We start from the raw sequence: 13,847 nt of genomic DNA, 5'->3' as shown, positions 1-13,847 counted from the left end.
ACAGGAGACAATTCTGTACTTCTACAACAGATTCTTTTGGAAACTAGTTGCCAGGAAATAGTTTGTAACACTGCAGGAAAGATATTGTAACTTTGTACTTTCATAAATAAAATATATTGTTTCGAGATGATAATGATAATTATTTTTTTACGAAAATTCGGGCATAATTTTACATTTTAATTGGTGTTTCATTCACACATATTTTTTTTAAAACCGTGAACAAGAAAGTAAAGTATTCAATTATTCAACTTTATTTTGTTTTATTGTGCTTATTAATGTGCGCAGTTAATGCTGGAAAGATATTCAGCGAACTGTTTACAAATAACTTTATAACAAAGCATAAATTCGCGGGTAACAGTCAGAATCTAGTATTACTGCGAAAGCTATTTTATGTTAATGATCAAATTTAGAAATATATATTATTTTTACATGAAGATTTGTTCCATATACAAAAATAAAATTACATACTCAAGATAACAACTACTATCCCACGGACCTCTTCAGTTGACACTCTATGTTATTGGGCAATAACGTGAATACGGCGCGTCGCTATACGCCAGCTGCCAATCCCTGAGCAGGGAGACAGCCTGGAGTCCCTGCTGTCGACTGCCCGCTCTGTTATACGACCTCTTCGTGGGGATCCGCCCCGGGACCCTGAACCATTTCAGCCCCGCTTTTACGACCGAGTAAAACACGAGCCACATACGCCACGGCTGAAGCACGCTCTCTCTCTCTCTCTCTCTCTCTCTCTCTCTCTCTCTCTCAGCTCGCCGCTCTCTGGCGCGAAGACCCTGCCAGCATCTCGCCCGAGAAGACGTTCCCTCTGTCGACTCCCCAACTGTGGCTCGTGCATAGGGGCAGGCATCTTTCGCGAATAAATCTGAACGCCCAATAGACTGCAACAAGGTATACCCCGCACCAGCGGTGATTGGCGGCCGTCTGCGAGAGAAGTCGTCGCCTTGTCTGACCGAGCCACTCAGGACATAGTTTGTTTCAGCACTGAGTCACTGAGATTGGTGTGCTCTCGGTGTACCATGTACCTGAAAGAAACTCACCCAATCACGAAACACGGTCAGTGTTTTAACTTTCAGTTAAGTCTCGGAATCTTTTCGCGAAATGTGCATGCCTCGACTCATGCATCGCGATAAGTTTTCGATAGCAGCTGTGTCCTTCATGACTGGTTGAGTCACTCTCTCAGTTACATGGCACGCGAATCACAGTAATTTAGAGCGATGGAAATTTTCGGCAGGCCGCTGACACGGCATACCTTTCCTTGCAGTTTAATGAGCGTTCAGATAATATCGCGAAAAATGCATTCCCCTAACTATGACTTTACTCTTCACTTGCCAACATCTAGCTTGAGTGGTTCGCCCGTTCACACGCCACGCAAGGAGACCAGTTGTTTTGCAATGGTCTCGAAAACGGAAGATCACTGAACGCCCGGGGGGATAAAAAAATTTGCAGATTATTTTGTCGTAGGTTAGACCGTAAATCTGTACTATTTCACACTAAGTTAATGCTTAAGCCGCAGTTATTTTGACACGCCTCTGTATGACCGTTAGCTTAATAAAATTCAGTGATCAGCATTCGAATTGCAGATTACGATTACATAAAAAAAAAACCGCTTGAGCTTATCGTCTCGGCGACAGAGTAGAGACTGGAAAAAATCGCATTTTTAATTTCATCTAGGATAGACTCCACTTTCCTATGCACACTTGCGTAACATCCCGTTGCTTATTGTACGCTCACTTGAAAGATTTCTCACCTGGGTTGCCTGTGATTTGATAATTTCATTGATAAGGGTTTCTCATTGGCTTTGAGCCTTTCACATAAACTGTGGAAGCCAACCACAGGCAAAGGTGTTTGAATTCTACCACTCATTGGTAGAGACCATGAAAATTCGCGAATTCATCTCGTAACAAGTAGAGGCCTGAAAAATTCGCGGATTCATTTCGTGTTATGCTAAAATTCAAATAATTATACCTAGTGCTGCTTCTGCCATTGGTTCACTGTTAATCTGGAGGACTGGGGGACAATTAGAGACCCTCACTCATAGAAGTGCCGAATCACAGGCCACCCAGTCGAGACGACTCACAAGTCGGCAGCCAATGTACAGGTGGCATTCGCCCGAGTGTGAAGAGGATATTGGAGTCCATCCTGAAGGTCATTGAACCCGCGAATTTTTCCGGTCTCTAGTAACAAGCTAGCATTCACATAACTACATATCCGTGCTGCTTCTGTTATCGGTTCACTGTTAATATGGACCAGTATCGAATCACTAGTTATCAGCTGAGAAGCCAGGACCAATGAACATGCAACGTTTGCCCGAGTATGCAGAGGACAGGGACCCCGAAAATTTCGTGGTTTCGAAGACCCCTAGGCTAGACTCCACGATCCTCTATTTACGTGGGGAAATCACACCAGCTCATTGGCTACTGACTCGTGACACCTGCTAACTGGGATGCTTGTGATTCGATACTTATTGCATTGAGGTGTCATTCATTTGCTCACATTAGAGACCGGAAAAATTCGCGGATTCAGTGACCTCTAGGATAGCCTCCGTTATCCTCTGCACATCTCAAGTAAACACGCGTCTTCATTGGGTACTAAATTGCGAGGCGTCTCCACTGGGTAGCTTGTGATTCGACGCTTCTTTGGTCGATAGTCTCTCACTGGCCCAGAGAGCTCCAGTTAAACTGCGAGCCAGTAGCAGAATCACCAGAATTGTACACATGTTCGAATTTCAGCCTATCACGAAATGAAACCGTGAATTTTTCCGGTCTGTAGCGGAGGATCGGGAATATTTGCCAGTGTGTTGGACATGAACTGAGAGCTGTCAGGGAACAGGTGTCGGCTGTCCGCGCCGCGCGCCAGCCGGGTGACAGGCGACGACAGCCGCCGGAGTGGTGTTAGCGCGGACTGTTAGCGCGGGCGCCTAGCAGTCGGCGGCGCCCGGGCCAGATGGCGCGTGGTGCGGAGTGCAGGCACTGACAGGCTGCCTCGCACATTCGCGACTGCAACCGGCCCCCTCCCCCATGCCACGGCATCGCAGTTCAACCTAGACATGTTTCAGTTCTGCAGTGAATTAAATTCTCCTTATTTGTACAACCCAAAAAGGTTAAAAAATGAAAATTTGGCAGCTAAGTATGCAAAGAGTATGCGCTGTATATATTTTTCATTTCGTGAAAGTTAAACAATTGAAAAAGTCTATAGGTTTATGTGTAATTACTAGAGACCTGCAAAATTCTCGGATTCATTCGGTGATAGGCTAGAATTCAAACACATATACCTCTTAGATAATATTGCTATTGGCATCTGGACGAATCTCAACCAGTTATAAACCCTCAACCAAAGAAGGATCGAATCACAGACAAACCAGCTGAGACGACTTACAAGTCGGAAGCCAATGAAATTGCTTTATTTGGCCGAGTGTACGGGGGTATGTGCAGTCTATCCTGAAGGCCAACGAAACTGCGAATTTTGCAGGTCTCTAGTAATTACTGTAAATATAAAATCTTTACCTGAAATGGGAGGCACCACCTTAACAATGTAACCTCTAACCTAGGTAACGAACTAATTCACGTGTTCTCAAGTTGCAAAATACACTCTTAATACGAACCTCGGACATGAAACGTAACATAGAATTCTTTAAAATAATGCCGAACGCCAAACGTGAAAAATAAATACTTATTCCTGTATGCGAATCACATGTACATAGATAAAGATTTGAATAAATACTGCCCCCCGGTTTTGTATCTGATTTTCGACAAGGAATTTTATTTAAATACTGCCAATGTTGTTACAATTCTCTAAACAGTGAGTACTGTAGATTTTCCCCTTCGGATTTGTGAACTCTCCTTCTCGCCATCCGCCACGGACGGCAGCGCCGTGGTTGTTACACATTTCCGTTCCATGCAACTTTCTGTCGCATTCACGAAATTACTCCCACTAAATACCGTATACCGATAGCTAGAGACCGGAAAAATTCGCGTATTCATTTCACGACAGTCTGAAATTTATATAGTTATACCTAGAGACCAGGACAATTCGCGGGTTCATTTCGTGTTATGCTAAAATTCAAATAATTATACCTCAGTGCTGCTTCTGTCATTGGTTCACTGTTAATCTGGAAGACTGAGGGCCAATTAGAGATCCTCACTCATAGAAGTGTCGAATCACAGGCCATCCAGTCGAGACGACTCACAAGTCAGCAGCCAATGAACAGTTGGCATTTGCCCGAGTGTGTAGAGGATATTATAGTCTATCTTGGAGGTCATTGAACCCGCGAATTTTCCGGGTCTCTAGTTATACCTCAGTGCTGCTTCTGCTATTGGCTCACAACTCACCTGGACGACTCTGGGCCAGTGAGAAAACCTTAACCGAAGCCGTGTCGAATCACAGGCCGCTGCGTTGGGACACCTTCGCAAGACAGCTGCCAATGAGAGGCTGACATTTGACCGAGTGTACGTAGAACTAAAAAGTTCATCCTAGAGGTCAATGAACCCGCGATTTTTTCCGGTCCCTACCGATAGCTAAGATGGTTTATATGTTGCACTGGTTGAATCGGCAACACCAGCGCAGGAGATGGAAACACGTGGCCCGGGAAAGAGGCTGCAGACGTGGGAGACCTCGGAGGTCCCGGGACCCGGGTCGGGAGGGGAGCGCGCTAACCACCGCAGCCGAGCGCCAGACGACGGGGGAGGGATTCGCGCATGAATGGACGCCATTCAGGCGACTGCTGACAGCGAGGCAGGCGGGACGCGAGGCACTTAACCTCAGTTGAGAAGCTCAGCGCGATCGGCCGAGGCCAGTGCACCCCGCTCAGCGCTCAGGAATGTCCTGAGCCGCGTGACACGTGACTCAGCTGAACAACCCTGAGCTGCTGGAGGCTCAGCACGACACAATCAGTTGAAACCCTCTATACGACTCACGGTCTAAAGTACTTCCCAAGGCTGCTGTGCGTCTTTCTTTTGGATGAATCATTAGTAGAGACCGGAAAAATTGGCGAATTCATTTCGCGATAGGCTAGATTCCAAGTGCGTGTGACTTATCGCCGCTTCAGTGATTGGTAGGGACCGGACAAATTCGCAGGGTTCAATGACCTGTAGGATGAACTCCATAGTTCTACGTACACTCGGTCAAATGCCACCCACTCATTGGCTGCTGTCTTGTGAAGGTGTCCCAGCCTGTGATTCGATAAAGCTTTGGTTGGGTGTTTCTCACTGGTCCAGAGTCGTCCAGGTGAGTTGTGAGCCAATAGCAGAGGCAGCACTGAGGTATAACTATTTGTATTTAAGACTATAGCGAAATGAATTCGCGAATTTTTCCGGTTTCTAGTGATTGTAACACAGTTTGCCTGAAGGACTGTGAGCCAATAGCAGAGGCAGCACTGAGGTATAACTATTTGTATTTAAGCCTATAGCGAAATGAATTCGCGAATTTTTCCGGTTTCTAGTGATTGTAACACAGTTTGCCTGAAGGACTGTGAGCCAATAGCAGAGGCAGCACTGAGGTATAACTATTTGTATTTAAGACTATAGCGAAATGAATTCGCGAATTTTTCCGGTTTCTAGTGATTGTAACACAGTTTGCCTGAAGGACTGTGAGCCAATAGCAGAGGCAGCACTGAGGTATAACTATTTGTGTTTAAGCCTATAGCGAAATGAATTCGCGAATTTTTCCGGTTTCTAGTGATTGTAACACAGTTTGCCTGAAGGACTGTGAGCCAATAGCAGAGGCAGCACTGAGGTATAACTATTTGTGTTTAAGCCTATAGCGAAATGAATTCGCGAATTTTTCCGGTTTCTAGTGATTGTAACACAGTTTGCCTGAAGGACTGTGAGCCAATAGCAGAGGCAGCACTGAGGTATAACTATTTGTGTTTAAGCCTATAGCGAAATGAATTCGCGAATTTTTCCGGTTTCTAGTGATTGTAACACAGTTTGCCTGAAGGACTGTGAGCCAATAGCAGAGGCAGCACTGAGGTATAACTATTTGTGTTTAAGCCTATAGTGAAATGAATTCGTGAATTTTTCCGGTTTCTAGTGATTGTAACACAGTTTGCCTGAAGGACTGTGAGCCAATAGCAGAGGCAGCACTGAGGTATAACTATTTGTGTTTAAGCCTATAGCGAAATGAATTCGCGAATTTTTCCGGTTTCTAGTGATTGTAACACAGTTTGCCTGAAGGACTGTGAGCCAATAGCAGAGGCAGCACTGAGGTATAACTATTTGTATTTAAGCCTATAGCGAAATGAATTCGCGAATTTTTCCGGTTGCTAGTGATTGTAACACAGTTTGCCTGAAGGACTGTGAGCCAATAGCAGAGGCAGCACTGAGGTATAACTATTTGTGTTTAAGCCTATAGCGAAATGAATTCGCGAATTTTTCCGGTTTCTAGTGATTGTAACACAGTTTGCCTGAAGGACTGTGAGCCAATAGCAGAGGCAGCACTGAGGTATAACTATTTGTGTTTAAGCCTATAGCGAAATGAATTCGCGAATTTTTCCGGTTTCTAGTGATTGTAACACAGTTTGCCTGAAGGACTGTGAGCCAATAGCAGAGGCAGCACTGAGGTATAACTATTTGTGTTTAAGCCTATAGCGAAATGAATTCGCGAATTTTTCCGGTTTCTAGTGATTGTAACACAGTTTGCCTGAAGGACTGTGAGCCAATAGCAGAGGCAGCACTGAGGTATAACTATTTGTATTTAAGCCTATAGCGAAATGAATTCGCGAATTTTTCCGGTTGCTAGTGATTGTAACACAGTTTGCCTGAAGGACTGTGAGCCAATGAATGGCCCGTCATCACCACCACGTGACACTGGGTGTGTCGGCCAGGAACCGACTCCACACTGGACTGCACCGGACTTGGAATCTCTTCAAGGAAAGCCACTTGCTGGTAGTCCCGCAGCCGTAGCTGGGAAATATTCAAATTCCGGAACAGACTTTTAACTCTGGACGAGAGCCGTCTGGTGCTTGTGTAATTGGATGGTGTTATGCACAAATGAGTTAGCCAACAAAAGGAAAAAAAAAGTTATTGAAATAATTGTGTAGGTAAAATGTCACTTAATTAAGTTTTTTTTTTTTTTTTTCAACCGACATTCCTTGCTACTATGCCATCTTGCGACCAAACATTCAACGCACTGCCACAATACCGGCTATTGTGTGTTCAACTTTGAGCTCAATTTACTCAGTTGAAAATGTTTGTGGGATTAACCATTTTTACACAACACCGTCCAATGATGATAAGCAGTTACGTGCGGGGTTAGGAAAGTTGTGGTTGGCTTATGACGACTACTGCGGTGTCTGGGCGGTCGGTGTGTGCATCGGTTGAGTCCATTCTAGTTCCGACTTGGACTTTTACGACGAAGACAACGACGCTACGTCGGTTTACGTAAGCTTACGTTATCACACTTACGGTTACGTTTCTTAAAAAAAAACATTGTGCTGATATTGCCCTAGCATGAAGAGCCAAATATGCAAATGACTTTTTTTTTCTTCGGCGAAATTTGAAAGTGTACACTTGTGTTTACGATTAGATACGTAGATACGTATCGTGACACGCCCATGGGAAACACATGTTCTGTGTACTCTATTATCACTGGAGTGATTCTGAATGTACCTTTTCCCCGCCAGATTTATGCAGTTGCAATCATTTTGTACGGATGGAAAAGTTCGTGAAATGTTTGGTTGCAACAATTAAGATGCTCAAAGTCGTTTTTGAAGTTAAATTTCTTAAGGCGCTTTAGTACCGAAGTCTTCTGCGCGTGGTGGCAATAACTTATTTTATATTCTCCTGCCAAATAAATCTCTGAGATAGCAAAAATAATTAATAAATTTTATTGACTTTAATAGTCACAAAAAATAGTAGCAACTTAAAAAATACATTATAATTGTGGTATTACGATATTGATAACAAAATATTTTACTTGCCTCACTGGATTGGTGTACTTTAGCATTGTGGTATTATGCGCGACTGTAAAAGAAGAAATAAAATAAAAATGGTTGTCTTTAAAGTCGGTTTACGGACGATAGTTTAACGTGACCACGTCATAACAAAACATTGATGAAATGATTGAATTCTTTTATGAATAAAATTGAATCATTTTTATTTTAATAATAAAAGAATAAATACTTGAAATTATACTAGTAATCAGATTTTTAAAATGCAAGAATAATTAACCTTTATTGCCGGAATTGTTGTTGTAATAAGCAATGAAAACCACATTAACTTTTCACTTCACTTAACAGTCGACGAAACAGTTCACGTGTAGATGACTAGTAATTAATTTTAAAATTTGTCTTTTAGCTATAAAGTTTAAATATAATTATGAACACGTTTTCATATAAATAAACTGTAATCAATTATCTATCAAGTATATGAATCACCATAATTTTTTAGTCAATTTTAACATAACCTATTATTACTGCACTCGCCGACAGCTTAACGGAACACAGCGTAACGGAACAATGAGCGTAACGGGACACCGCGTAACGGGACAATGTGCGTAACGGGACAATTTTTCGTGCGTGCAGCCGGCGTTCATCGATTTATTAGACGTTGTCACGTCAAAAATAAAAGGGTCGTTTAGTTGATGTATGTCTGTAATGCATGTACGCAGTGTGAATTCCCGCCAGGGATGGTGATGTCAGTGCAGAGCACGTGCAGTCGTGTCGGCGAAGCAGCACTACAGCCGCGAGAATAACGCGGTATTCGCGGTCGGTCGGGAGGGGAGGGGGCAGGGTCGGACCGAGACGTCGCGACTGGTGGCAGTTCAAGGTCACGGCGCGCATGCGTCACTCGGGACAACTCGCCTCCAAGGTCACTCGCCCTGCCCGACGCCACGTTGTGACGCCGCGAGGTCCAGTGTTGAAGCGCGCTGACGAGTGATGAACGGTGATGAATGTCGAGTGTGATGGTGAATTATGATTATGGACGATGATTAATGATAAATTACGATAAATATGTAAAAATAATGATAATTTATTATAAATGATGATGAATGATGTTTTTGGATGATTGTTGATGATGATAAATGATAATGAATGAAATTTGAAGATGAATTATGATGAACGGAAATGAATGTGGATGAATAATTATGTAGATATATGTGTGATACAAATTTATGTCAAAAACCGAACTTTCCACCCCAAATGTCTTAATGCAAAAATGTTTTGTAGTTGGATGATAAAACAGACAATTTAACCAATTATTATCTGCGCAGTATCCTTGCAGTGACACACTTTGCCCTTCCTGTGTGTGGACGGCACCCGTGTTACCTAATGAAAAGGAGAGAGAGAGAGAGAGAGAGAGAGAGAGAGAGAGAGAGAGAGAGAGAGAGACTACCAGAAGCGTCTTACGTTAGGGATCGCAACTCAGTTAAGGGCCCCGTCTACCCGGACACACTACGGTACGCAGAGCTTCAGAAAAATAAATCACGAGATTTGACAACTTCTCGAGATATCCGAGTGGTGTCTGTTTACGAAAAGCATTTAAGAGTACGCTGAAGGTTCTTTTTCCGCAATTCGTTTTTAAACTGTGTTTTTTTTATGATTGGACTTGGTTAAAACGCGTGTTTTCAGGATAATGTGCTTTGGCATTAAACTCCCGGTAAGTTCTTGAAAGCGCTCAAGAGACTTGCATTACACGTTTGTCTTCATTTCCCCGCCATGTGATGTGACGGTTACCGTCGCAATCCGCACGAGAAGACGCGCGCAGTCCAGTTTAGTTTAGTTTTAAATTCATTTATTTCAGCAATAAAATACATACAACAGCAAAGAAAGTAGCACGCTCCAGCTGACTCAGCTCAGTCCAGACACCACGACCCGGCGCGCCGGGCCAGCAGGTCACCCGCGCAACACGACAGCAGTGCGGGTTGCGGCCGGAGCTAGGGCAGGCGCACCGCCGGGCACCAACACATGTGCCTAACAATCAATAACCAATAAGCAATAACACAAACCTGAAGGGACCATAATCGTGCAACTTTGCATTAACCATTCTGTGACAAAATTCAATCACACTTTTTATATAATTTCTAAATTAAATTCAAATAAAGTTAAAAAAAAATTGATTTAGTACATGCATAATACTCTTAAAAAATAGAATATGCTTTTAAGGGAACTTGCACACAATTTTATACAGCATCAACGTACTTTTTTTGTTAAGGATCTATTAAATACAATTTTAAGAAGGCTATACCGGCGGCTCAAATTTTATATCTGATACTGAACTACTTTTTAAAAGATTCAAGACAGAAGAATATGGCAAAGGTTTAAATACAACTTACTATTAAAGACATTATCACTTAAGGAACAATGTGTCATTCCAAATTTCTGTTGGAAAACTCTGGAGTTCTGAAAGTCTTGCTATCTTCTGAGATTTTCAATGTGACAATGAATGAATGAATCTGTTGTAAAGAGGAATGACTGACGCAGTCGGCTGTACCTTGGAGACGGCCTGGGCTTGTGTGTGCGCAGACTGCGAGGGCCCGGCGCGGGCAGGGGGCGACCCCAGCTCCACCAGCTCCACCGGCTCCACCGGCTCCACCAGCTCCACCACGAGGGCCCCGGGCGGCCGGCGGCGCAGGAGGCGCTCCTTGCGGCGGCCGCAGGAGTACACCGTGGAGCTGATGGTGGTGGCCGACAAGACCATGGCCGCCGTGCACGGCTCCGGCCTCAAGACCTACATCCTCTACCTCATGAAGATGGTGCGTGGCTCTCTCCCTCTCTCTCTTCCTCTCTCTCCCTCTCTCCTGCTCTCCTCTCCCCCTCCCGCTCTCCCTTTCTCCCTATCTCTCTCTCCCTATATCTCTCCTTATCTCCCACTCTACCTCTCTCCCCCTCCCCCCTCGTTTCTCCACCTCTCTTTCTCTCCCTCTCTTTCTCTCCATCTCTCTCTCCCTCCCTCTCCCTCCCTCTCTCTCCCTCTCTCTCCCTCTCTCCCTCTCTCGCTGTCCTCACGCTCGGGTTCGAGCCCCGGGACGCACATCCTCGCACGGGCTGGTCCTCCCCAGGTTCGAGTGACTTGTGTCCTTGTTGCACACGTGAACGTGAACCCAAACTACCTTCGCCGCTTCCCGGAGAGCCAGCGGCCTTCAAACAGTCAGCAGAATAATAATTCGCTTAATGTGCATGGGCTGACCTTCAGGATAGACATGCAGAGTGCCCTGCGCCTTCGGGCTAAAGTCACGTGTTCTTTGGTTATTGATTTTCGAAGCATTTCAAACTGGATTGCCGTGGATTCTTTACTTATTTGACACATGATTTCTCATTGCCCCCTGAGCTCCAGTAAACATGTGGACTAATCGCCTAAGCAGAGCGACAGTAAAGTTGTCTGAATTTTTATACTATTCACAGCCTGTAATGTTGCAGATACATTGCAGTGTTTCAGGATGGTTAAATGACACACATGTAATGTTGCAGAAACATCGCAGTGTTTCAGCGAGGTGAAGTGACACACATGTAATGGTGCAGAAACATCGCAGTGTTTCAGCGAGTTGAAGCTTTGAATATAGATACTGTATAGAAGTCGCCAGCCCAGGTTAAAATTTTTAATACGATTTTGAGGTAGTTGGTTAATTCACCGCCGCAATCGCCACCATCTCTAGGGCATCGACTTGTGGTGGTCCCTAGCGGACAAGTGTCGAACTCTTCAAACACCCCTTCCCCCACACCGTTGAACGACCTTGAGCTGCATTGAATGATTGGTGGGGGGTGCGGGTGAATGACAGCGGGCGACAGTGCTGCGCTCTAACGTGTAAATAACAACCTAAGACGATACAGGTCGTTACGGCAGCGCCCAGCAGCGGTGAAGTTCCCAAGCTGCTCATCATATGCTCCTGAAAAACGAAGAGTAAATACTATCCACTCGCGACTTCTATACAGTATATATATTCAAATGTTGAAGTGACATGTCTGAGACGCGTGTGGGACATCGTGGCTGCAGGTGCAGGACATCTTCAAGGACGCGTCGATCGGCAACCCCATCTCCATCGCCGTGGTGAAGGTGGTGGTGCTGAAGGACATCGACCTGGTGCGGCCCGACGACGACTCGGAGGGCACCTCGGCCACCGAGATGCTGGACAGCTTCTGCCGCTGGCAGGCGAGCAACGCGCACTTCCGGCACGGCGTCACCCACGACACGGCGCTGCTGCTCACCAGGTGCGCGCCCCGTCTGCAGACACTTGGCCAGTCCCCTAGTTCAGCACACCCCTGCATGCACGCTAGTTCAGCACTCCCCTGCATGCACGCTAGTTTAGCTTACCAGTCATAGCATGGCTGTCTTCCCTTGGGAAGGCCTGGAGTACAATTCAGCCAGGAATTTAATGGGTGTACAGTCTTGTACCCGTATTCTTATACACTTTGACGCCGTCCCCGTTGCCTGATCTGAATTTACGTGAATTTAAACTGTTTGATTAATTTTGGGTCTCAAGGGCGGGGTTCCTGGCCTCGTGGCTGCAGGCAGGGACGCGTCGACAAAGGACTCCCCGGGCTGTTATGGCCTCCCAGGACGCCTTATTAATGAAACACACGCGTACTTTTAGCTGTTTTATTACGTCGCACAATCTACACGTCACACGCTCACGTTACTGGCCGCTTCATCGTCGACCTAAGCTCCGCGCACCATGAACCTGTTCTGGCTTATGCGAAAGTACGTGGACGCAACGTGAAGTGCGTGGGCGATAGGTCCCGCAAAATTACTTAAGATAACACATTACACTATGATCACTGTGGATAGTCCTGCACAGGTGGATAAATAACGGCGGCTACTCCGCGTGGTGGCGAGGGCCACGTTACGCTGGGTACGGGCACGGTGGAATCTTGCAGGATATCACACGCGTGGCCGTGGCATGTCCCAGTTAATGACTCGTCTGAAAGTTTGGTATCGCGTTTGGCGCAGTGCCGCCCTGCGTGAGCGAAGAACTATGTCCCGGTGTGGGACTTTACAGCGTGAGGCGCAGGTGCCACGATGGGCCACCTAGTTAATTACGTATTATATTAAAAGTCCTGAGTTGGACTGCACAGATTATTAATGGACCGCGCGGGGTCGCGAACGGTCGATTCGGGCCGACCGGGGAGCTGAATTAAAATGATATGGCTATAATTACCTATTGTAGTTACTGTGATATTGGCGCGAAAGTTGAGAGCTCCCCGTGCGTGAGCTGCCGGCCCGGGCGAGTGCTGGATGGCGACTGACTAACCTCCCTGGCCGCCGGGGCCAGGGAGGGGGGAAATTCCGCGGGAAAACTGCGGAGCGCGGGAAGATGACTTCGGCCAGTTTTGTGAATGATAACCCTTTATAAAATGATTATTAATGTAACATTAATTATTAATGGTTTTAGACTTATTAGTTTCTGTTTATCTTATCAAATGCATGAATAAATAATACCCTTGCGCAGTGCCACACCCGGCCGGGCGCTTTGCACGCGTAGGGGGCCGTGACTGACGTCACGCCGTTCGGGGCACTGCACTATGATGCGCGCGCGGGCGCGTTCGAGGCGCGGCACTGATCAGGTGTTGAGGACACATAACGGCCTGTGCTCTCAGAGGGAGCACTGACGACGGCGTCAACTTATGTATGTGTTACTAAGCTAAAGTTGTTAATTTTATTTGAGCGTACATCATTGATAGATGGGACTGTATGTCATAAAGAAATACAGAAAACCAACCACCTTGGACATCACATCTACAGACAGAGGAACCCGGTAATGAAACTAATCCTTCGAAACCGACCACTTTTGTTGCAACTTTCTTTTCGTCAGCTCACTGTGTTCGTCTGTGCTGTGATCTTTTCTTGACTAATTACTTTCATGGCATTCTCTGTGCTGTCTATACATTTATTTTTAAC

General features: G+C 45.5%; 1 protein-coding gene across 4 annotated transcripts in view; it reads left to right on the top strand.

The window, feature by feature from the left end:
* Positions 1 to 13,847, top strand: part of LOC134536225 (A disintegrin and metalloproteinase with thrombospondin motifs 9) — a 236,774-nt gene that overhangs the window by 172,863 nt on the left and 50,064 nt on the right. For all 4 annotated transcript variants that reach the window (XM_063375900.1, XM_063375902.1, XM_063375901.1 and 1 more), the window contains exons 6-7: positions 10,478 to 10,707; positions 11,946 to 12,160. In XM_063375900.1, coding sequence (XP_063231970.1) covers positions 10,478 to 10,707; positions 11,946 to 12,160 — 445 coding nt within the window. The remainder of the gene's footprint in view (positions 1 to 10,477; positions 10,708 to 11,945; positions 12,161 to 13,847) is intronic.

Source organism: Bacillus rossius, chromosome 10 (assembly GCF_032445375.1).
Source record: "Bacillus rossius redtenbacheri isolate Brsri chromosome 10, Brsri_v3, whole genome shotgun sequence".
NCBI classification, from domain to species: Eukaryota; Metazoa; Arthropoda; class Insecta; order Phasmatodea; family Bacillidae; genus Bacillus; species Bacillus rossius.
This window is presented reverse-complemented; position numbering and strand designations above follow the sequence as displayed.